The sequence below is a fragment of the Sorex araneus genome, chromosome 2, assembly GCF_027595985.1.
Source record: "Sorex araneus isolate mSorAra2 chromosome 2, mSorAra2.pri, whole genome shotgun sequence".
Classification (NCBI taxonomy): Eukaryota; Metazoa; Chordata; class Mammalia; order Eulipotyphla; family Soricidae; genus Sorex; species Sorex araneus.
In genome coordinates, this window is record NC_073303.1 from 362,264,686 (window position 1) to 362,290,519 (window position 25,834).

The 25,834-nt window shown below is 45.9% G+C and overlaps 1 protein-coding gene across 2 annotated transcripts in view; it reads right to left on the reverse strand.

Moving 5' to 3' along the window:
• MBD2 (methyl-CpG binding domain protein 2) overlaps positions 1 to 24,965 on the reverse strand; it is a 61,372-nt gene extending 36,407 nt beyond the window's left edge. For both annotated transcript variants that reach the window (XM_004616140.2, XM_055127124.1), the window contains exons 1-2: positions 24,203 to 24,965; positions 6,840 to 6,999 (exon numbers count right to left, since the gene is read on the reverse strand). In XM_004616140.2, the coding sequence (XP_004616197.2) occupies positions 6,840 to 6,999; positions 24,203 to 24,756 (714 nt within the window). In that variant the 5' untranslated portion in view covers positions 24,757 to 24,965. The remainder of the gene's footprint in view (positions 1 to 6,839; positions 7,000 to 24,202) is intronic.
• Between the last annotated feature and the right edge of the window lie 869 nt (positions 24,966 to 25,834).

Sequence of the window (25,834 nt, forward strand, 5' to 3'; positions counted from 1 at the left end):
AGAGGGCTTAATTCTGCAGCTGCCCAGAGTCTGTAAAATTAGAACCTTTATCTCTTCAGAGCTAATAAAATGGAGTGAAACAGGTCTCAACTGTCAACAAAAACTCTGGGTATCTAAAATAAATCTTTCTGCCTACAGCACAGAGACTGCTGTGCGGGCAGGGGGGTTAGGAGCTTGGGGGGAGAACCTAGGGACCGTGGTGGACAGACACGCACAAATGGGCGGTACAGGAACAATGCGTGTCTCAAACATTAATACTCCAGTAAAGCACAGCAACTCAACAATAAAAAACTGAATACACTCCAACTGCAAAAGAAACTATTAATGTTTAACCGTTGCCTCAAACTTCACAAACTCAAAACTGAATTTTTTTCTTTTTTTTCACTTTAGGACCAACCCACTGAGTTCCACCCCGCAGTGCCTCGGAAGGAAGGTGTGGCTGGGACCACATCAGGGCTCCTGCTGCATCCAAAGCATGAACTCAAGTCCCTGCCAGGGAGAGATCCCTGACGCCTCAAAACTGAATTTGTTCCCCCTTACAAATCCCTCTCCTGAAGGCCACTCTTCAAGCCACAAAACTAAGGGCTCATATTCAGGTTTGCTCAAGTTTCCACACCCAACTCACATGCAGTTCCTGCCAATTCTATTTTCAAAACGAATATAAGTACTGGGGCTGGAGTGACAGTACACGGGCTGGGCCACTTGCCTCGTATACCGCAAACCCTAGTGACTTGGGTTCAATCCCCAGCACCGCATATGAGATCACCAGCAATGATCTCTCAGTGCAGAGTCAGGAGTATGCCCTGAGCACCGTCGGATGTAGCCCCCAAACAATAAACCAGAGATCTCGTGCCTGCCACCTCCACTCAGTGGCTCCTCACGGGGATACTACAGCAGCTACTTCTGACCTCTGTCGGTATCTTTCGAATTGACGGAACTCAATTCGACTCAAAGGAGACCACTAACCTCTGTAGGATTCCAAGGCCTAGAAACAGGAGATGTATGACCTGTGATCACTCATCCGCCTTCTCTACTTCCAAATACATCCCCTAGGCGAAGATCAAAAGAACCCATTTATCAGCTAAGTTCACTGACCCAAGGAGCATCAGCATCTTTAGAAAAGCTGCTACTGGTGCTGGAGCACATATCCTGCTCCAGGGTTAATTCAAACGTCATTACTGTCTTAACGACACAGGCCAAACTGCTCTCCCAAGTTACACCTTTCCCTGAGTCTATTCTTCATATCACGGTAATTTTCTAATACCCAAAATGACTTCCACCTTCATCTCCTGATCACTGGCGTTCCTCAACCTGCACTGCTACTCTCCAAATAGATCAACTTTCTACCGTAATTTCTTTGGTTGGAGGTCATTAAAATATGTTCTAGATTAGATTATTTCTTGGTTGAGTTCCCAGGACACAGTTCACGCAGAATTCAAGGCTATGTTTTGAATCACAGCAGCATTCTACCATAAGTCAATACATGGAAACTGAATAATGGCAGATTTAAACAAATGATTCCATTTTAAATCAACTTTGGGGCGGAGAGCCCAGGAATGAAGGCACTTTGTACTGCAAGCTGCCAACGCCCCCGCTCAGTCTCAACATTGCTGGGGGCCCCCACCTCTTCCCCCCTTTGCCCCAGCACAAGGTGTGGCCCAAAACCACCCCTAACAGTATGTTTTTTCAAACAAATATATCAATTTTTTTAAATATATATTTGTTTAAAAAGACGTACTGTGCGGTCATAGGGCTGGAGCGATAGCACAGTGGGTAGGGCGTTCGCCTTGCACGTGGCCGACCCGGGTTCGATTTCTCCACCCCTCTCAGAGCCTGGAAAATTACTGAGAGTATCTCGCCCGCACAGCAGAGCCTGGCAAGCTACCCCTGATGTATTCGATATGCCAAAAACAGTAACAGGTCTCACAATGGAGACGTTACTGGTACCTACTCAAGCAAATCGATGAACAAATCGATGGATGACAGTGTGGTCATATTATTTTTTTCTTTTGCCATACCAGGTATCAAACACATGTCTTCACACACACAATATAAATACTCTACCACTGAACTAAACTCCCCTGTCCAGATGTTTTTATTTTGTTTGGGGGCTATTCCTAGAGGGGCTAAGAGCTCCTGATAATGGAGCAATTTGTAAAAGACATGTCACATTAATGTTATGGGACTTAATTTCATTAGTTTTATAAATAAATTATAAACATGTTAATTTAGTTTAACATTTGTATCTCAAAAACATGACAAAGGATTTCCAGCAACAAAATGAAGCTATTGGGGCTGGAGCGACAGCACAGCGGATAGGGCGTTTGCCTTGCACGCAGCCAACCCGGGTTCGATTCCCAGCACCCCGTATGGTCCCCTGAGCAAAGCCAGGGGTAATTCCTGAGCGCAGAGTCAGGAGTAACCCCTGTGCATCGTCGGGTGTAACCGAAAAAGCAAAAAAAAAAAAAAAAAAATCAAGCTATTTAAGTTCCCTAAACTACTTGCATTCAGAATCACTACAAATTTTTTACATACTTTCTTTTCCAAATATCAAATGACATATGAAGAAATAGTCTGTTGGCATTATATTCTGCTTATTTTTTAGTATTTTTTTTTGACTGGGGGCCACACACAGCAGTCCTCAGGACTTACACAAAAGACTGCTTCCTAATCATGTCTTTAGATATGGTCTACCCCCCCCCCCAAAAAAAAAAGATACGGTCTTCCAAGTAAAGCTTTAACATGGAATATATTTAAGATCACAACTGATAATCAGTAAATGCAAACTACAATTTAGCCTGTTTCAAAGTTGGTGAGTTACGTTAACTTCTTTTCACAAAACAAGTATTTTTTACATTTTCAAGCTCTCATTCTCTGACAGGTCCAACATAAAGATCAGGAACAGGATTTCCCTGTTTCCACCTAAGAAAGTAGCTGTCTCCTTTACCCAGAGGAGCGGCAAGATGCCTGACCTATTAGCCTAAAGTTCATGTTTTGTCCGTACCATGTTGAGCTAGTAACTGATTCTAATTCGCTGTAGATTATTTGGTCACTACTCTATATTTGTTGCAACTTTGCAGTCTGACTTCCCTTATCCTCCCATCAAAAGTTAAAAAAAAAAATGGCTATATCCTGTTATGTCTTATTCTCTCTGGAAAACAGTCCCCTATTTATTTTGGCTTTAGGGCCACACCCAACTTTGCTCAGGGCTTACTCTTGGCTTCTTGGCTCTAACTAAACTCAGGGATCACTCCAGCGAGGATTGTGGTCCAGGGGCTCAAACCCAGGTTGGCCGCTTGCAAAGCAAGCACCTTACCCACTGTACTATCGTTACAGTCCCAGCCCCCTAATTTTAAATTCATTAAATAGGAAAAAACATCAAGTTTCCACTAATGAATCACTGATTTCCTTCTTGACAGCAATCACTGAGATCAGCCTTCTACTTCAGGGTTTCCTCAATTTTTTCAGCTTGCAAAGCCTTTTGATCCAAAAAGTACAATACAGCCAAGTGCAGCTAGGAGCACCTCATCAAATTACACATTTGGTTTTGAATTATTTTTTGGTCACTGTCCGTTCAGAAATCTTAAACTGTTGCCAACTTGTCATGATTCCCCACATCGTAATGCAACCCACACCGTGATCCGCCGATTACAAAGCTGGGCCATACACTGACTCGCGACTCCCCAAGTGCTCCGGCATTCCTCAGCCCAGAGCGGAACCCAGAACTCTCTCCTCAGAACGCCTCCAACATTCTACCCCCACACACTCCCCTGGGTATCATGAAGGCAAAGAGTTTTCTCAAAGAGTTTTGAGAAAAACAAAACAGATTCATGAATAAACAGGCAATTTCCCTCAATACACATAAAAGCCATTAGCCCATCAACTGTCTGCTGAAAGGGTCTTTTCTCCAGAGTCAAGGGACCTACAGCTCCCCAGTGGGAGGGGACTTCTGCTTTGTGATCTGCTGGAGGGAGACAGATGACTCACCATTATAAACATTCCGCAGGATCAACTCAGTTCCTTGCCAATCCCTCTAGCAGTTAATATTAACTGGTCACAAATGGTTTTCACTTTATAAAGATGCTTTCACACCCAAAAAATTTTTTTATTAAAACTCCATTTCCTAATTAATATAAAATGATCCAAAAATAAGACCATTACATCCAATGCCCCCCCCCAAATACAGACATAAAAAAGGCTTTCAAAATGATGTGGCACACATATTTATTCAAATAACATTTACATCACTATAAACTTCCGGAATTGGGCGGATATCAAATAAAACAAGGATGAGCAAACACTGATTAAGTACCTACCTTGTGCCAGGCTTTGGACTGCAACTACGAAATGAAACATGCTCCCTGCCCTCACGGAGCTCACAGTCTAGCCGGAGCAGACACGCAGCGCAAACGCAAGAGCAAAGCAGCAGGGAGGCCGCCGGCAAGGGAGACGGGGTCTGCCTGGAGGATGCAGGACATGCTTCAGAGATGGAGGCCATGCAGCCGGGCCGTGGATGGCAGGAGCTCGCCAAATGGAGGGGGAGGGGGGAGCATTCCAAGCAGAGGAAACAGCACATGAGCAAGCAGAGTCTCGAAAGCACAAGCCACGATGCAGGCTGACGGGCAGAGTCCAGCGCGGCTAGAGCGTGAGAGTGCACACACACTAAAGAGACGAATTAGTTTGGCGTTTTTAGTGAGCAACAGCCCTCGGGGAGCGTGTCTGCAAAACATGCTCAGGACATGTAGTTCAAATGATAGGATGGCTTAAAAACATTTCCTTCATTTTACACATATTTGAACCCTTTTAACAGGCAACTCAATGATTAGAATTTTTAAAAGGTAGTTTCCAAAACAATGAATCTTCATTTTCCTCTGAATATTTAAAACCTAAAATTAACTTAGTATTTTAAGCTTCAATCACAACAGTTTTGCTGTCTGTATATACTCGGGATCCTAACTTTGGCTAACTGGGACTCCTACTTTTTCCACTTTTATCTTAACACTTTAGGGACTATCAACACAAAGCAACTGCACAGTTAGGCAACAAAAAGACAAATTTAGCATTTCCTTTTCAATCTGACCTTCTAAACAAGTTAGCTAACTGCCAAAGGATGTCTGGAGACTCGTGCAGGATTACCAATGCAATACATGAATAACGCTAATGCAGGATTACCAGTGCAATCAATATATGATGTATTCTGTCCTGTAATTTTTTAAGAATTAAGCTACAATAATTAAGCTAATAAGTTAAATTCAGAAACCTTTATCGGTATAGAATAGGCATCTTAAACCCTTCAAGTAAAACTCAAAGAAGAGGAAGTGGGGTCTAAGCAGTATATATGGCTTCGAAGCCCCCCCAGAAGAGATACCTGAGCACACAGACTCAAGCCCTAAGCCCAGTGGTGCTCAGGGATCATAAACCAAAAAAAAAAAAAGAGGAAGAAAGCTCTGGTCGGAAGATACCTACACTAGCTAGCAGCAGCATCTTTCACAGAGGTAGGTCAGAGTTTAAGAAGGTCCGAAGTGGAAAGGACCAGGGTCAAAGAGTTGGCTAGATTCATTTGAATCCCTATTCTCACAATAATACCAAGGGAAATATTTTAGTGTCTTAATTTGACAAATGGGAAATCTGAGTCCACAGAGGTTAAGCCAATTGCATGGAGCATGTGTTACTATGTGGCAGCGTCAATACATCAAGCCATGCTTGCCCTTCCGCTCCGTTATACAGCTTCAGGGTTCCGAAAATGAACAAGGTAGTCCCAGAAGGAAGCAGGCTGACTCAGTCACATTCCTAAAGAGAAAATCGGTGTTGTTCCCTCCCTTACAGTCAGTGTAACAATGGTGTACCACACATGTACACAACTAACTAAAACTTAGAGGAAGAAAAACAGGTATGTAAAATTAGCTGCCCTTGGGGTTAAAAAAAATAAAAACTTTCTTGACAATAATGAAAGCTTTATTATTATTTTTTTAAATCTTGAGCCACACCCAGACATGCTCAGGTTTATTCCTGGTGGGACTCAGGGGACCATATGGGTGTCAGGAATCAAACCCAAGGATTGAACCAGGGATCCATGCAAAGCAAGGGCCCTACCCACTATACTATTGCTCTGGCCCACATATTGGGAGCTTTAATACAATTAAATTATTATAATAATTCGAATGCCATTTGATTAAATTCTTGTTCAATGGCACTATCAAGTAAATCAATAAAAATAAGAGCAAATGGAAAACTCCCCAAATCATTGTACTGCAATTAAAACATTATCCGTAAAAGTCAGTAACCTCAGCAGCATCAAAAGTCAAAATAAAAACTGTCCTCTCACAAATCTTAACCTTGAAAATTAGTAGGCAAGAATATAGTCACATTAAAATTTTGCCTCTTTCTGTATAACAAGGAACTCCCTTTAAGGTTAAAAAAAAGGGGGGGGGAGAGAAAATAACATCCAAAAAATGTATCTTTTAGCGGGTGGGAATGTAGCAGTAGAATACTGTCTTGCCTGCATGAGGACCTAGGGTCAATCCCTGTCAAAACCCACATGCACAAACACATACCTTTTGTAAATAGTGCTGAAGGTCCGAAAGTGTGCTATATGTTGGTTTAGAAAGATGCTGGCATGCTATTTTCCAACTGTGCATGATTAATGATCTACGTTAAGTGCTGCCAATTACCAGAATGCTACTTAAATATATGAATCAAAATACTCTGCAGGACGGAAATAAAAAAGAACCCAGGGATATTCAGACAACCAAAATTACACTGAAAAAAAATAAGAGTGCAAGGTACTTTCTGGAGAACTTTTTAAAAGGCCTAAAATGTCGTTAAGTAAATCAGCCAACCTTATTTTGATTGAGAGGATCATTCCGCAGTCTCTGTTTGTTCTTCTGTAATTTACTAGGCATCATCTTTCCAGTTCTGAAGTCAAAACTGCTGAGGTCAACAGTGTTTCCCAGGTACCTTGCCAACTGAGGTTTGCTTCTGAACTTCTTACCACTCGGACTGGAAGAAAGATAACATCAGTTACACAAAGGACCATGAATATACCCTAGATTTCTACAGAAACTTTTCTGCATGTGTCCGTTACTACATTGCTACTTGGCACAGTAAAATTTTTTTTAAATAAACGTTAAGGCCTTCGGGAATCAAAACCTCCCTGTAAATGCTGTTTAGTATCCTCTACTATCCAGTAAACCCTTGGAGCACACAGCAGGTGACACTACAAATAAATCCCACTGGTCACTCACCAAAAAAATTCCAACACGAACTGCATGGCACAGCACAATAAGAGTACTGCAGATGTCTTCCAACCTTACAAACTTTTCTTCTACTGATTTGTGACATGCTACTTTCTTCTGTATCATGACATGTTACTTTCTTCTGTATTACTAAACTACAATGCTGGAAATAGGCAGCAAGAACTTTATAACGGATTCTTCTAAATCCAACAACCCTCATCACAAACAGGTACAGGGCCCTGAAGGAATGCCAGAGCACCTGCCTTCTAAGTACTGACCTCGAGCACAAATCCACGAGGCCTGTGCTGAGCCCGAGTCTGTCAGCTGTGATAGCAAGCCCGGCGGCCATACTGTAAGATGCATGTAAACACCATGTAAAGGAGTGTGGCCCCAGGGGGACATGCTAACTAAAACCATGTGTGAGCACCACATTAACCACCAAAGCCCAAACCTGTATATCTCAACTAAAAAGATACATGTGCTTCAACAGCCTGCAGGCAAAGGTATGCACACCACAACCTGATCAGCAACCTGGGTTAAAGCGCCTGCATGTGTGTGTCTGACCCCTCCTCACCAGACCCCTCGTCACCAACGTGACACTACCGGCAAACAACAAAGGGGAGGAAGAGAACAATAAACTGTGTCCCCATAAATACAGGAATCTATGTAACTGTTGGGCTACCAATTCGAACTCTAAAAACCTACAACAGAAAAAGGTCTCAAATGTTGATGATATTTACAGTAGAAAACCAGCATAGTACAGCTGACAGGCTTTCGCTTTGCACATGGTCAACCCGGGTTCCATTCCCAGCATCCCACAGTCCCCTGAGCATCACTCAGGAATGATTCCCGAGTGCAGAGCCAGGAGTAAGCCCTGAAAAAATTTTAAAAAACTAAATATAAAACCAATGAAAGCATTTTAAAGTGTGTTTATACAATACTGACATGTTTAATTAATAAGTTTTATTAGTCTTTCAGGTCTGTTGGGGGGGAGGGGGCACACCCAATGGTGCTCAGGGCTTACTCCCGGTTCTGCACCGGGGATTCACTCCTGGGAGTGCTCAGGGGTCGTAGGTGGTGCCGGGCACCATCCCAGGGCAGCCACATGCAAAGCAGACGCCCTTCGTGCTGTACTATCACTCCAGTCCTACCTAGCCTTTCCATTCATTTGCCTTAGAAATAGATCAGTAATTTACTTGTAAGAAATACCATCAACTTGGAAAACCAGAGAAGCAGGAGAAATCTACAGAGGGCTAAAGGAAAGTGGTTTGGGGGCTGGAGAGACTGAGGCAAGGGTTGAGCAGAAGCTTCGCTTCTAAAAATACAGATTCCATCATCCCCAACACTGCAGTCCGCCACGGACCAGCAGGAGACAGGAACAACCCCCAAGCACTGAGCCGGGCAGAGCCCTAAGCTTAGGTGAGGCCCAAAGACAAAAAAAAAAAAAAAAAAAAAAGGCTTTTCTTATAAAAAAAAAAAAATTCCTGCATGACACATGACACTTAAAAATGATGCCATTCCAACAGGTTTGACTGTTGAAGGAAAAACTCCAAATAATGATAGTGAGTTTCCAGTCGAAAATTGAATGTAATCAAAGTAAGGAAAGAGTAAAGTGAAAATCCTCTGCCACACAAGCAGAGGGGGAATGGGAGGGGGGTATGCTGGGGTTCTTGGTGGTGGAACATGTGCACTGGTGAAGGGATGGGTTTGTGAGCATAGTATGACTGACACTCGATCCTAAAAGCCCTGTAACTGTTCTCACAGTGACTCAATTAAAAAACAAATTAAACTAAAAATAAATAAATAAATTGTAAAAATTATTTAGGAGGCAGAGATCAAACCCAGAGTCTCACACATGTCTCTGAGAACTGTGTTCTAGCACTAGGCCACACAACCCCAGTCCCTCTGAGAAAATTCTAATTGAAAGAATGTTCCAAATCTTCTGTTGTTTGTTTGGACTTTGGGGGCTGGGGGGAGAACTCAGTAGTGTTCAAGGGCTACTCAGCTCAGGGCTCAGGAGTAATCTCTGGCAGTGCTGGGGATAAATCCCAGGATTCCTACATGCAAAATACAAGCTCCAGCTCACTGAGCCGTATTTCCAGCTCCCAAAGGCTTATTTCATAAATTTTCTTAGCCAAAGTGCAAAGATAAGCTGTCGAAGAACATGTTATCAGTAAAAACTCATCAAAATTCTAAAACTCTTACCAAAGAAGCCAATGTGTTATATTTAGAATGTAACATAACCTTATGTACCAACAAACCATAATAAAATGATTCAAGAGGAATACGAAAGAGCAAAGAAACCCAAATAAGAAAGTATTTCCCGCGACAGCAAAAATCCTGTGTCAAGTCCAAGGCAGCAAACCCCACACGAGTCACAAACACCCCCAACTTCAGGACAACTGAAGATCATCCCGACACTCTTGCCCTAAATACATTTCAGGAATCACCATCAGTATTCTGAAACACAATTCAAGATAGTAACAACCGACAGATGATGATTACCAACCAGTAACAACCCAGACGTTACCAGAATACAACAAAGTGGACAACCACAACAAGCCACAGAAAAGAATCCAGGATTCCAACCAGCTTCACTGACACTCTAACCCAGATTTCCACATAAGCGGGCTACAAAAACTAAAATAGCAGGTCACCCTCTGCAAGGTCCAAAACTTGGATCCGCTCTGCCCTGATACAACCTCACCCCAAAACCGCATCTTCTTGGGCTGCCTTCTCTTCGTGGCATTACTGCCTCCTCTTATTTGAGGTCCCAGTTTTTAAGCTACAAAGGCCACAACCCAACGCGCCAGCAGCCCATCTCTCACGGACACGAACACTGCAAAGATGTAAACCTTCAGCCTCCTCTACGCTGACAATATCGCTTCAGTTACTTAGGAAACATCCACGGAGGGTGTTCAATCTGGATGCCCTTGTTCCCGGGTTTCGTTCCTTTGGAAGGTCTCCCAAGCAGGGCTCGGGGGCCAGGGAACGGCTGCCAGCAATACCTGGTCAAAAGCCTATAGCCCACACTGGCCACTCCAGGGTTCGATCCCCGGCACCCCACAAGATCACCCAAGCTAACACGAGTGAGCCTTGAGCGCAGGGCCAGACGGAACCCTGAGCACTGCTGGGACTATGTGTCCCCCCAAACCAAAATAAGTGAAATAGCTAAGGCCCAGCAGTGCACTGGTGCTTGGCATCAGCGATGCTGGGAGCCACCAGGAGCCACACCCAGACACCTAGTAGTGTATGTGGGGGGTGAAGGGAAGATAGAAGTGTGAAGAGTACCGGGTTTTCTGTACTGGAGAACTTAGGACCCTGCGCACACAAGGTGTGTCACCAAGATCCTTGAATGATTTCCTTCTTTTACCATCCTGAGAACCCGCCTTTCCAATCTCACTGTTACTTAAATGTTCCCCGGGGGCCTGGACAGTGGCACTAGTTTTTCCCGTGGGGAGTCCTGGGTTCAATCCCTTGGGGGGTGGGGAGGAGAGAGAGAGCGAGAAAGTGGGTGCACGCTGGGTTGACATGGGACTTTTTTCACTAATTTAACTTTTCTGTCACACAGGAAACTTACAGGTTTATCTTTCCAAATCAGAGACGGAGCCTAAGCAGTAACTATTTCAGAATGACTGACTCCTCCAAGCTCAGTGAATACGCAATCTCCAACGCTGTGATTCTCCAATTCCAGCTGGAAGGGACGCTTCTAGTCAGGTAGTCCTACTCCACTAAGACACCCTGTGGGAGCGTGGGGGATAGTACCCCTAGTATAACAGTTTTCTCCGACCAAAACTGTTATACTAGGGGTACTATCCCCCACGCTCCCACAGGCAAAGCTGCAGGAGCTGCAGTTCTTTGAGCTACACGCCCCCAGGCACCATAGTGTCACTTTTGAAATTTCTGTAACGTGATTTATTATGCAAGTGATTAGTACAGTGTAGCTACAACTGCAGAGTAATCTTTTTATGGAGCAGGAAACTAAGTTGAATACTAATGAGTGTAACTTATTTGCAGACAAAACAATGGCAAACTCTATGCTGTTGTTCTTTCATTTTTTGAGCCACACCCAAGCAGTGCTCAGGGCTTACTCCTGGCTCAGTGCTCAGGGATCACTCCTGGCAGTGCTCACAGGACTATACAGGGTGCAGGAGACTGAATCCAGGTAGGCCACCTGCATGTAAGGCAAGCACCCTCCCTGCTGTACAATCCGGTCCTAAACACTATGCTTTTAAAAAAAAACTACATGTATGAAGAGGGAAGGGGTATCGGAAGGACTCTTTGAAAAATAAAATGATCATTCTTAATTATCCCACTAACAAAATCTCACTTATACAAAAAAAAGGGGGGGGGGCAGGACTTCTAACAATGTTCCAGAAGATAAAAACACAAGCAATTTTCCGAATCAGAGAGATAGCACAGCAGGTAAGACATTTGCTTTGCACATGGCCAACCTAGATTTGATCCCTGATATCATACATGATACATATGATATCAGGGATCATAGATCTTGCTAAGTGTGACCCTGAGCACAGAATCAGGAGTAAGCCCTGAATCCACTGGGTGTGCCCCCCCCAAAAAAAAACAATTTACACCAAAAAGATAAGCATTACTAGTCTTCTACTGCTAAGAAACAAACAGAATGTCATTTTTGAAGGGATCAATTGAGAAACTCCACCAAATAATCCTGCATCGAGTAGTCCCTTATGTAACGGCCGATCTACCAGGAAACATTAACCAGAGCCTCGTTACGGAATTCCTCGGCAGAACAAAGTAAGTTAGAGACGAGTTTTAGAAACTACTCCCTAATTAAGAAATTCTCCCTAAAAACTGAACTAAGAAACGATACACATTAAGTGCGACTGCAACTTATCATAGTTTAAAATAATTCCTATATTTGATTTCTAAATGAAATGGAAAGAATCATACCAGAGATCAGATATACACTGGTAAATTAAATCAGCAATTGAAGAGAATGGTAGGACTCAAGTTTTAACTATTACTTCATACAAACAGAAGTTGAAAGAACAACGGGTCTCCAGGGCCAGAGAGACGACAGAGTAAGCAGCGTACCTGGGCCCAGCCTGGAGTGATCCCTGTGAAGCCAGGAGTAAGCCCTGAGCACAGCTGGGTGAACGCCCCCCCCCAAAAAAAAAAAAAAAAAAAACTGAAAAACAGGAAACTGATACCCAGTCATTCATACCAAATTGCTGCAAAGGGTCTTAAAAATCTAATCCTGTGACGCATCTGTAATCAGCAGCTACGAATACCTGTCAACACACTGCTGTCTGCACAACTGCGGTCAAGGAAGCAACTTCCTTCTCTGCAACTGCTACTACCCCATCACCAATTTTCTGCTCATAACGGCTACTTTTTGTGCAAGGTGCTAGAAAGAGAGCCTGGCTGCCCCAAGGGATTTTCAGACTTTGGACCTTTCTCCGCGGGAGACAGCAAAAGGACTAGTGAAGCCCAAGGAGACGGCAAAGCTGGAACTGCTCTACTGCAGACACAGAACATCAGAACGGCCGTGGGAACAGGCTGGGAACGGCAGGAAGGAAAGCTAAGCTAGTCAGTTTCCCAAGTGAGTGGGCACACTACCACCCCTTCCAGGAAATCACCCAGGGCCTCCCTGGGAACACGCCTTCTGTAAGCAAAAAAGCAGAAAGCACACTCCCCAAATGCACCCGGGGTTACTATCGCCCCCACCCCATTATTTTCAACACCCCTCCTCCAGAGAAAGATTGCTAGGTGAACCAAAAATAAGAAAAAAAAAATGCCCAGTCACCTAGCATATAAAAATGAACCCTGATGTCTAATGAAGACCCACTTCTAGCGCCCGAGTGTTGAAACTGCAGAAGTAGGTTTTGTTGCTGTTGTTTCCAAATGATACATTAGTAAGAGTAATCACGCTGTTAAGGCAAGCCATAGGGAAAATGCGTCTGAACAAACCCAAGTACATCACCAAGTAAGTTTCTAACAAGACTGAACTTTGGGGGGCCGGAGCGATAGCACAGCGGGTTGGGTGTTTGCCTTACACGCGGCCGACACGGGTTCAATCCCCGGCATCCCATATGGTCCCCCAAGCACTGCCAGGAGCAATTCCTGAGTGCAAAGCCAGGAGTAACCCCTGAGCATTGCTGGGTGTGACCCAAAAAGCAAAGAAAAAAAAAAAAGATTGAACTGTGGGGTAACTCTGTTTTGGGGGGCTGGGTTTTTTCTTGGTTTTCAGGTCACACATGGGTGTGTTCAGTGCTCCTAGATGTGCCCTCAAAGGAAAATAGGGGGTGCTGGGGCTCAAATGTGGGACCGCCACATACAAAGCAAGCATCCTAGCCACTGTACAACCTCCAATCCCAATTTTGGTAATTCTAAATGGCGGCCTGCAAAAAACAAATTTTAGCTCAGATTAAAAATCTGAAATTAGAATCACCTCTGGCCTACTTAGGTATAACACACAAAATCAGAGACCTGGGGCTGGAGAGAGCACAGCACTTCAGGCGCTTGGCGCAGTCAGCCTGAGTTCCAGCTCCGGCACCCCACAGGGTCCCCTGACCCCACCAAGAGTGACCCCCGAGCAGAGAGCCAGGAGTTAAGCCCTGAATACTGCCACGTATGCCTCAAAAACAAACCCCCCAAAAATGTGGTTTTTTTTAAATCAAAGTACTAGAACAAATGAATTCAAAGAATTCTACTGTTGCAAAACTACTACAAAGAAAAATCTCTGTAAAAAGAAAACTTCCTGTCCCTTCTGTTTAACACCTTTCCTCATAAGGCTTGTAAATAAGATATTGTTTAAATTTTCAACCTTCCTCAGGGTCTAAGAAATAACATGGTGATTAAGGCAGTGACACTGTGTCCCCTGATGCCCCCCATGGTTTGAACATACTCTGAGAACCACAGGGTGTGGCCCTTACCTGCCCACCCACCTCCCTCCCCCTCAAAACTGAGTCATCTTGAGCCCTCCTTCAGCTTGATCAAGGATGTTTTATCTACTCTTATCTAACTTGTATCTCTGGTCTCTTATCAGTTCTGAACCCAGTTACTAATTCCTTCATAATTGCCTTTGAATCCACCCTTGCTATAGCTATTGCCACAACATACATCAAGCCTTTATCACCTCAGGTCTAAATCACCAAGATAGGGCCCTGACAGATCAGTCTCTGAAACTGCTGTCTTTGAAGGAGGCCTTCAAGCCTGCCTGGATGTCAACCTGGTACCCTGTCGGTGGAAAGGGTGGCCAAGTATCGTAACCCCGCATTTCGGATTCCTTTTTTGCCTGACTCCTCTCAAGTATTTTCTACCCATTTTTACCCCATGACCTTTGCTCCAGTCATGGGTTAAGTCACTCTATTCTAAATTACTGAATGTTGATCAGAACTTTGCAAACAACGTTTTTTACTTGATCCACACAACACACATCACTATCCCCGATTTCCAAGAATAGAAATGCCCTTTCATCTATGCCAATACCTCCCTCCGTAACGCCAAAACCGAACAAATTCAAGGGAGTATTTCCTTCATCTGCACCATACAGCAATTTCTACCTGTGTCAGCAAATAATCGTGAAGTGTTTGATAGGCAAGTTGGCATCTCTAGGTTCTGCTTTCAGAAGTCTAAGCTCTGGGTTGGAGAGAGAGCTCGGGAAGCTGAACACATACATGCTCAGCAAGCAGGAGGCCCAGATTCAATCTCTGGCACACAATATCCCGAGCGCTGAGTTGGGAGCAACTCCTAAGCACTCCCAGAGATGGTCCATAAAGGCTCTATAAAACATCCACAGGTTTAAATTGTACCTTTATCTCCCCCTGATCTGCACATAGATAGAGTGATAGCACAGCAGGTAGGGCATTTGCCTTGCACCACGGCCAACCTGGGTTCAATTCCTCCGTCCCTCATGGAGAGCCCGGCAAGCTACCGAGTACCCCGCCCGCACGGCAGAGCCTGGCAAGCTACCTGTGGCTTATTCGATATGCCAAAACCAGTAACAAGTCTCACAATGGAGATGTTACTGGTGCCCACTCGACCAAATCGATGAACAACGGGATGACAGTGCAGTGCTACAGAACTCCACAAAACGAACTATTTATAGAGAAGTATTTATAAATATAATGAAGTCTAGGTGAAATAATGGAGTAATGATTGGAATAATGGAATAGCAAAAGTAATGGATTGGGTTATGAATAATTGACAATAATTTGGCTGGAGAGAGCACAGGTGTTAGGTGCCTTCCTCACACGCGACCCGCCTTCAATATTTTGTACCACATAAGGTCTCCCAAACACTGCCAGGAATAACCAACACAAATGCCTAAGTAACCTTTGCACATCACTAAATGTGACCCGAACGCCCTTCTCCTCAAAAAAATAACCGAAGCTGGGGTCTCGGTCATTCTTAGTATTATAGAGAGATTACTGAAAAGTTCTGTAACAAAATGTTTCAAAGCATTCAAGTTGCTTATTTTCCTGAAAACTAAAAAAGTTTTTTAAAAATATGAACAGTATGAACAAGTACATCTGGGCATTAGAAAGAAAGTCCTTGGGCCGGACAGACAGTACAGTGGGCAGGGCACTGGCCCTGCAAGAGCCTAACCTGGGCTGATTCCCAGCATCCGGAACAGGCCCCCAAGGCACTGCCAGGAGTCATCTCTGAGCGCAGACCCAGGAGTGACCCTTGAGCATAACACTATCTTCAAAATAAAAAAAATTTCATTAATAAAGGGGTGATGGGGAATTCTTTTTAAAAATGGCAACAAGGGGAAAAATGCATTTATTTTACTAATAAAATGTCACTGCATTTCACCTTCCTCAAAATATATATTTAAGGAATCATTACGTAATTTTTATAGTATGAAAGACTCCAACTTAATACAAATTCTGTTATCACTCATTTCATTCCATAAACTATGTAGAATAAAAATTACATACTAAGTTTATTAATACAACAATTATTATTTCTATACAATGGCTAAAAAAGAAGACAATGATATACAAAAACTAAAAAATGACTGTGGAAGCGAAACTGGCGGGAATACAGGCTTGGATCCCAGCTCCAGCCCAGCCCCCGGCAGGCCAGGTGTTACCAACAAACAAAAAGAATGTATCATTTTATTTTATCTCATCCCACTGCTTGAGGGCCCTCCCTTGGCTGGGAGACACTACTTCATTCTGACTGAACTGGGAACAGGACACTACTATGGAAATGTCAGAAATGAACTTCTGGAAAGAACTTCAAAATATAAACGGTGTTGGGCGAGAAGACTAAGAGGAAGCATTCGATTACTAGAACAAGATTGACCAAGAGTTAATTACTGTCAAAACTGGCTAATGAACAGAGAGGGAGTCACTGGACATTTTTATCAACATTTACTTTGAGTAACTTTAAACTTTTCCATAATGAAATCTAAATAGAAAGCTATCCCCCCAAACAGACTAAGTTATGGGGGCGTGGGAGGTGGGGGGCTCCGGGGCTCCAGAAACAGCCCTTTTAAAACATGCACACGTCATTACATACATGTTCAAAGCAATTTTAAGAACACTCTCCTTGCTTTAATCTATTCTTAAATCGGAGAAGGAAGACAGCACCAAAGACTCATCCCAGAACAGGGATACTAAAACAATATTTTAAAACTGGGGCCAGAATGAAAGTTCAAGGGAATTCATACACTAGAAATTCCAACTATGACTTTCTGTAAAAGCAATAAAATGATACTAATAAAGGGCTGGCCACGCTTCACATGCAGGCCAGGCCTGGCCCCCCGCCCCACCGGCCTCCTGAGCCTGGAGACGAGCAGCCCAGCAGGGTGGCCTTGCAGAGCACTGCTGCAGGAAAGCCTTCAGAAGATTCTGTGTTCGTCCAGAGGAAAAAAAAAAAACCTGAAAGATTACTCACAGTTATAAATTACTTCCTCACAACTATAAATCACGTAAAATTGCTCCTGGAGAATAGCAAGTGTTCAATTTTAAACTCTAATCTCAAGCTCCACTGTTTCTATTCATACTTATGTGCCCAAACAAGTGTCTGAATTTATAAGGTTAAAAAAAAAAAAAATCAATCAATCAACGGAAGTAGATATTCCGACTCAATTCCATTCGTACTTTGACTCCCTTTTCTTTTTCTTTCTTTTTTTTTTTTTTTTTGGCTTTTCGGGTCACACCCAGCAATGCACAGGGGTTACTCCTGGCTCTCCACTCAGGAATTACTCCTGGCGGTGCTCAGGGGACCATATGGGATGCTGGGATTTGAACCCGGGTCAGCCGTGTGCAAGGCAAACGCCCTACCCGCTGTGCTATCACTCCAGCCCCAGACTCCCTTTTCTTGAAGTATTTTTACAAATTCTGAGAAATTTAATTGTATAATCTCCTTAGTCATTTCTTAGTAGAAAAGACAAACAGTAACGAAAGATAAAGAGCTGAGAAAGGAAAGTGAAAATCCAAGCACTGTAATAAGACTTTTTAAGTCATCAGGAAGGTCTGAGACAGCAAATGAGAAGAGGAAGGTTATAAATTTCTATTAGTCCCAAAACAAGCATCATCACCTCCCTTACAAACCACCTGCCTCTGCTCCACTAATGAAAAGGAAACTGTGAATAACTGAATTCACAAATGAAATGTTAAGAGCAGTTTTTAGGCCTATGGGTTTCCGTTGGAGGTTATTTGTGTAATGCTTATCAGTTTCTTTCTGAGCTAGTTTCCTCTACTACAGGTACTGTGGGTGGCTCTGGCAGGTGAGACTTTGCATGGTGGCTTCTAGAAATCAGATGTGCAATGCTGCACCATCACAGAAACTCCTCCTGCAGATCCCGCCGTACGTGACCCAGCTCACCTTGCACGTGGCCACTCAGGTTTGCTCCCTCCACCTCATATAGTCCCTCTAGCTGCACCAGGAGTGACCCCTGAACGCAGAGCCAGGAGTAAGGCCTGAGCACCATTAGGTATAAATTCTCCCATTTAAAAAAAAAAAGTCGAACTTTTTTATTATACAATAAACAGGAAGCACTACTACATTTATTTTCCTCTTCAATTAATTTGTAAAAATTGGCTTATATCCAGGACACCAAAAACAAGGAGGCTTGTTGTTCTCCCCACCGCCCCCCACCCCAGCCATATAAATTCTTTTAACATCATTTACCCTGCAGGACCTAAGTGACAGTACAACAGGAAGGGTGCTTGCCTCGCAGTGGCCCAACCCTGGTTCAATCCCAGGCATCCCGTATCACCCCTGAGCACTGCCAGGAGGGATTCCTTAGTACAGAGCTTGGAGGAAGCGCTGAGCACCACCAGGTATGGTCAAAAAGCAAAAAAATAAATAAATAAATATTTACCCTGCAAGTTACAATTTTACTTAATGGAAATGAAACTGAATTTGGAAGGGAGGCGGTGTGTGGGTTCCCCAATGGTGCTTCGGAACTGACCCCTGACTTGGAGATAAACCATACATGGTGCAGGGGGTTGAACCAAGGCTGGATGCACGCAAGGCAAGTACCCTACCAGCTGTACTATTGAGCTAGCCCTAATTTTTTATTTAAATTTATTTATTTATTTCTTTGTTTGGGGGCCACACCTGACAGGGCTCGAGGGCTTACTCCCAGCATGACGCTTGAGAGTCTTTCCTGGCAGTGCTCAGGAGGACCTTCCTGTGCTGGAGATCAAAAATCAGGCCTCCTGCACACAAGGCATGCACTGGAGGCCAATCAGCTACTCATCCAACTGATCCCTAAGTGGATGGTTTTTTAAAATGAAGACCCAGAGATGACTCCTGAGAGAAGCCCTATCCGAGAGATGAGAGGGCAACTCTGGGCTAGATTTATGCGGGAGAAGGGGAGTAGGGAAGCACCTCAGAACAAGAGATCCATCATTTATATTGCCCAGAGTAAAACTGATTTAATTTACCACAATTTTCGCTTTTACAACCCCCTATAATAAAAAGGAATAAAACTTTCTTCTGTAACACCCTCAACACTAATGATGAAAACAAGAAACCTGAAATTAGCATTAGACTTTCTAGGTCCACTCATTTCATCCCGGCTCACTACCACAGGGTAACACAAAGCAGAAGCTTAAGAAGCCGTTTAAGACCTTTACAGGAAGAGGCCAGAGTACAGTGGGTAGGATACTTGCCTTGCACATGGTCAACGCGGGTTGGAGCCTGCATCCCAGGTGAGCTCTGAGCTCAGAGCCCAGAGCTAGGGAACCACTGCGTGTGAGGCTAAAAGGGACTTTTTACACCACCAACTCCAGGCCTGGAAAACAGCTCTGGCGAGCAAATTTTGCATGCCATGGTCCCTGGTTCCATCCTGGGTACCACCTGGTCTCCAGGGCACACCAGGAGCCACCCCAAAATGAGCCAGGTGTAGGCCCACAGCACTGCTGGGAGTGGCTCAAAAACACAGTAAAACACAGACCTAGTAACATCTGGACTCAAACATGCTCACTTTTTTTTTTTTTTTTTTTGCTTTTTGGGCCATACCCGGCGATGCACAGGGGTTATTCTTCCTGGCTCTGCACTCAGGAATTAACTCCTGGCGGTGCTCAGGGGACCATATGGGATGCTCAGAATCGAACCTGGGTCGGCCGCGTACAAGGCAAACGCCCTACCCGCTGTGCTATCGCTCCAGCCCCCATCAAACATGCTCACTTTTAACGTGCCACTTATACCTGTATAAGCCTCAACTGGACTAAGTCCTCTTCTTTCCAAATAAAGGTAGTCTTTAATTTCTCTTCAAGTGTCTATACTTATTTTTATTGCTCTGATTTCACTGTATCTTTTTTCCCCCAATGTGCCTGGCTGCAAATACATCAGTTTGAAGAATCAAAAAAATTTCTAATATACAACCAGGTATTAGTTTACAAGGCCTCTCAGGTCTTCAACTCAAATTATCATCGAAATTCTAGAAGCCATGGCTGGGTAGATAGTACAGGGAGGTTAAGGCACTTGCCTGCATGTGGCCAGCAGTGGTTTAAAGCCTGGCACTGCATAGAACCCCAGCACTGCTGAGAGTGATTGAACACAGAGGCAGGAGTAGCCCCCGAGCCATTGCTAGGATGCAGCCCAAATACCTTAGCTCCACCCCCCCCCCCCAAAAAAAAGACATTCTTAAGAAGGCAACACATAAGACCATTAACTAGAAATTTTAAGGCAAGAAAGAGCTACCACAGATTCCTAGCTGGCATCCCCATTTTTTTTTTTTCAAAAATATCTGCAAGTGCAGGTAACTAATCAAACTCAAGGAATGAGAGAAGGCAAGTATAGACAATCTGAAAACTGCTGTTCAAATAGTGACTCAAATGAAGGCAGCAACTTCAGAAACCACACAAGTAGGTTCAACAATGTACAAAGCACACGCATTTTGAACCACATTTTGCACAGTTTAACACATAGGACGGTAACACCATGACCTGACACAACGCTACCATAAATGATGGTGGAAGACATAAATATATTAAGTGCCAACCAAGGCGCACCTTTACATTAGGAACAGGCAATTTATTGTTGGTCAAAAAACATTATCAGATTTGAGACTTTCTCGTGAACTTTAGCTCTGTCAGATCAGATCAGACAGTTTCAGCCACACCCTGCACTAACAGGCAGAGATTTAGTTCAATTAATCTCCCCAGGGGCAGGCCAACTCGGGAGCTGAAGCGTTATTAATGGGCAAGCCGGTACAGATGTTCACATTACAGACGGGAGATCTAAGTCTAAGCCCACCTGCTGAACGATACAGGGAGAGTTCTGTGAGCTGGGCGTTATTATTAAGGATGGGGTGTTGACGGGGCTGCTAATATGTAAAGCAGCAGCAGTATGAACTGAAATATTTTTAGGACTCAACTTTACTGGGAGTGAATTTCATAACCAATCAACTGAAAGCTGAAGTAAAAGTACTGAATCATAAGCACCCCATGTTCCACCGGTACCACAGGGGCCTGTGATACAGCTCATGTGAGGCCCAAGTCTGGATCCCCAACAGGTGGGAGGTGGGGGAGGGATTAACATGTTACAAGCCTGCACAGTAACTAGCATTCTGCAGGAAGTCAGTCAACAATAGACAATATTACTTCAGGCCCTGAACTGAACACATGTGGCACAAATCTGTCCAATTAGTACAACGTGTCCCTTCCATCTTGCACAAACAAGTAAGTGGTAAATCATGTAGCAGTGCCTCATTAAAAAAAGCAAACTTGGGGCTGGAGCAATAGCACAGCGAGTAGGGTGGTTTGCCTTGCACTCGGCCATCCCGGGGTTCGATTCCCAGCATCCCATATGATCCCTCATGCACCGAGCACCGCCAGGAGTAATTCCTGAGTGCAGAGCCAGGAGTAACCCCTGAGCATAAAAAGCAAAAAATAAATAAATAAATAAAACTTAAAAAAAATTAAAAGAGTGAACTTAAGGGACAGGTGAGACAGCCGTCATTAAGGCACTTATCGTGCACCCAGTTGACTAGGTTTAAACCCCACTCGCCCACACATGGTCACGTGACCCCCCTCACGCAAACTCTACCCCTCCCCTCCACCTTCAAAAAAACCCTGCAATTATGAGTAAAGGACTTGTGATACACCTTAAGACCATCTTGTTTTGGGTCGGGGAAGCTATCTTATAGGGCTGGAGCACACAAGGAGCATGCAAAATCCTGGTTTGGGACCCTAGCACCAAATGGTGCCCAAACCCTACACATCACCGATAACAAATGAGCACTAAGACCCCTGGGCCGAGGTCCTGATGGGTGTGGCTCCCAAAGCAAAGCACTTTCATTTTGTTTAGGTAGTTTTATTTAGATTGATACCACTTTTCCTATCACAAATTAGTTTTTTATTAAAAAGTTAGCTGGCATGATAGGAGTTCAAGGGGTTGAAATACACATACATGCTTTGAGTGCAGAGGCCCAATTTCAATCCTCAGCACTATGTGGTCCCCAACCACCCAAAGGAAGGGACTCAGGACCACCTACATATGAGTGGCACCTGAGAAACGCAATTTTTTAAAAAATGCATTTTTTTTAAAATGACATTTTTTAAAAAATCAATAACCACAAATCAAAGGAGTACTACTACAATCTGCTTTTTAAAAATAACTTTCCTGCTACTGCAAGGAAAACAAAAAAGCGTTGTAGGAACCAAAACTTCTTTGAACAAATGCGTCATCCCCAAACCAAACAAACCATATCCCAGGAGAAATGCCACAGGGAGTGAAACTCAAAGTTGAAATGATCCACTGAGAACAGACTAAGTCACCTGCTCCTCAAGGAATTCCAGACACAGTATTCTTGTCCAGTGTAATTGCTACAAGACCTAGATAAGCGTTTTACAGGAAGGTCATGCAAGCTGCCTTCACGAGGAGAAAACAGAATGAACTGTTACAGAAAGACTACATGAAACGGTCATGGGTCATGACTAGCACTAAATGAAACAAGTGAACTTGAGTGAGGAACCATGTGTTCTGTGGTAACTTTCTTAGAATTATTGAAGTAAATTGATATTTAATGATAGGCAATTATAAAATAATCATCTTTGTATGTTTAAAATGTTTTCCACTTTACCACTTGAAATTTCAAGATGAGTGATCTCAAATGACACTAAATAGGTTTTGAGGCAATATCGCTATTTTTAGAAATGACTGAGCTTATTAAATCTACTCATTTTGAGCAACCATCAGAAATACGGTCATTTACATGTATCAATAGGGTTCGCATTTGGTGGTATATACCCATAAATGTGTTTTTAATCTTTGAAATCTCAATCCGTCAACATTCTTTTGTGTGAATACAGTCAAACACATTCTCCCCGGGGTAATATTATTAACGCTTTTGTTACAAAATTTAAAAAATTCCATCCTGACATTCCAAAGACTCAATTAAAAGGTGTGAGCCCACTCCCTGCAGTGCTCAAGAGTTCCTCTTGGATCAAGAGGCCAAAAGGTGCAAGGTGTGGGAGGCGGGCAGCAAGCAAGGGGAGCCCCTGAGCCCCTCTAACTATTTAACTATTGCTGTAAACCCCACGGCTAAATTTTCACTGTAACTGTTGCCAACACCCAAACAGAGTCCTTGATTGGGGGGGGAGCTTCAATCAGCCTCCAAATGTGACCATCCAGGCCGCTGGGTTTACCATGTTTACATTCTCTTCTACAAGCGGGATGATTTATGAAGCTTAGCAAGTGATAAGGAAATTCCACTGACATGAAGAGCCACACACACTTTTCTTGGGCACACTGGGTCACGCGACCCACCGGCAGGTACAGCCTGCAGAGAGGACGGGGAGACCACGGGGAGCCAAACACTACGCGCTGGCTCTGCAGCTGGTCTGGGGGGCAGCCAGCTCTTCCTGGGAAGGGCCAGACCTGCGGACCCTACACTTCCCGCGGCGTCCCTCCCCCCGCCCCCCCCCACTAGATGCCAGCAGCACACGCCCTTGCAGAGTGTGACAACTAAGAAGGCTGCCCAGACTTGGGTCCCGAGGGGAACCCGCTTCTGGTCTCGGGGCGTCCCCAGCCGCCCCGCGGGGAGAGCGGGCGGTGCCACCCCGCAGGAGCGCGGGGACCGGCAGGCATTCCACAGGGCGACTTCCAAAGAAACTTTCCCCGGGACCCGCCGCCGGGGAGCGGGGCCCGCGCGGCCGCAGACGGCGCGTTCCTGCACGTGTGCGTGATGAAACGCTCCCGCGATGATGAATCTGGGGCAGGCCGGGACAGGAGCCAACCCCGGCCGGCTCTTGCAGTTTCGATGAATTACACCTTCGGGTTAACCCTTCCCTGGGCTCCGCGGGCCCGTCGTGGGGGGACACCCGGGGGCTGGGCACGCGCCCGGCTGCCCGGCACTGCCGACGGGGGTCGCCCTCCGCGGGGCTCCCCGGGGCGCACGCGGCCTGTCACTCCCCGGGGACCCGCGCGCCCCCGCGGGCACCCCCGGGGCCGGGTCGGCGCGTGACCCCTGACCCCGGCCTGACCCCGCCGCCCCCTCCCCGCCCCCAGGGCGGTACCTGAAGTAGTAGACATCGCTCTTGCCGGCACTGAGCCCAGATTTTCGGATCACTTCCTCCTTCTTCCATCCGGGGGGGAGGGCCGGGCAGTCCATCCTCTTCCCGCTCTCCGTGGCCCGGGGTCCCCGGGGCCCCGGCCCCGCGCTCCCCGACGGGAAAGGGACCGGCTCCCGCCGGGGGGCGCCGCCGCCACCGCTGCTGCCGCCGCCGCCGCCGCCGCCGCCGTCGCCGCCGTCGCCGCCAAGGCCGCCGCCGCCACTTGGGGGACGGCCGCGGCCCCGGCCCCGGCCCCGGCCCCGTCCCCGGCCACGGCCCCGGCCACGGCCACGGCCACAGACGCCGCCGCCCCGGCCCGCCTGCTTCCACCGCCCCCGGCCACGGCCGCCGCCCCGGGCGCCTTCCCTGCGCACGCCGCTCACCGGGGACGGGGCGAGCGCGCTGCCCTGACCCCCCTGCTCTATGGCCGAGTCGCCGCCAGCGCCGCTGCCGCCCGCCGCGCTCTCCCCCTCCTCCTGCTCCGGGCAGCAGCGGCCTCCCCCCGGGTGCGCGCGCATCCAGCCCCCTCCCCAGCCGGCGCTGCGCTTCTTCCGTAACCGAGCCCTTGGAATCCCGGAGACCCGCCCCGCCCGCAGCGCGGCGCGCGGGGGACGCGCGCAAGCATCATAGAGCGGGCGCGCACAGAGCGGCCCTCCCGCGCGGGGCGTGGCCGCGGCCGCCGCCTCTCAGGTCCTCCGAGCGCCCCGCGCGGCCATCTTGCCCCGCCTCCCCGAGGCCCCGCCCCCGCCGGCCGCGCCCTTCCGGCGCCCGCCCCCCCACCCCCCTCCCCGGGACGCGGGCAGCCCGGAAGGCCGCTCGGCAGCGGTGTCGCCTGTGCGGGAATGTCCGCCCCGGGCGCTGCGGTGCCTTTTGTTTTCAGTGGGGTGGACTCACCCGCTGTGTGATTTTTATTTTTTTTATTTTTTTTTTGATAACCAGTTAATGGCAGCAAAGCCAAATGGATCTCATATTTTATAGGTGATCTCACTCCCGGATCACCTGACAGGAGACTTGAGCTGCCCCCTCTCCCACACCCCCAATTGTCAATCCAGGCGTCGCCCTAACTCTGTGTCACTCTCCTCCAGGGGCCTCTGGCTGGACTGAAAGGAAATGATGGCTTGGAACGTTCCCTCCCAAATTCTGGGGGATTTTACCTCCAAGTTGTTCGAGTTCCCGGAATCCCTGAAAACACCTCGAGTTTTATCGAGTTTCTTAACGTCTTCTTTTCCATCTGGACTTCTTGGCCCAGGCGCATTTGACTGGCTAACTACAAATTTGACTAGCTCAGTGCTGCCTTATGTTGGGAGAACCACTGAACTATCAGAAGCCTTTGGCGCTCTGTAAGGAATTCTTCAGAATCATCCTGAAGCACTTGTAAGAAAATGACGTCAAACTGATGAAGGAAAAACTTGAGAAAAGATTCTTTCTGTACATTGCTCGGTACTAGTGAAATATGCGATCAAAATTCAAGACTTGGAATATTTCAGAGGCGGTAGAGAGAGTTCCGTGGTCATGCAGGAGTGAGACCCCCACTGAACACCAAGTCACCCCAGGACTAGTCTAGCCCCAAGAACATAAAAACTACCTTTGCTGTTC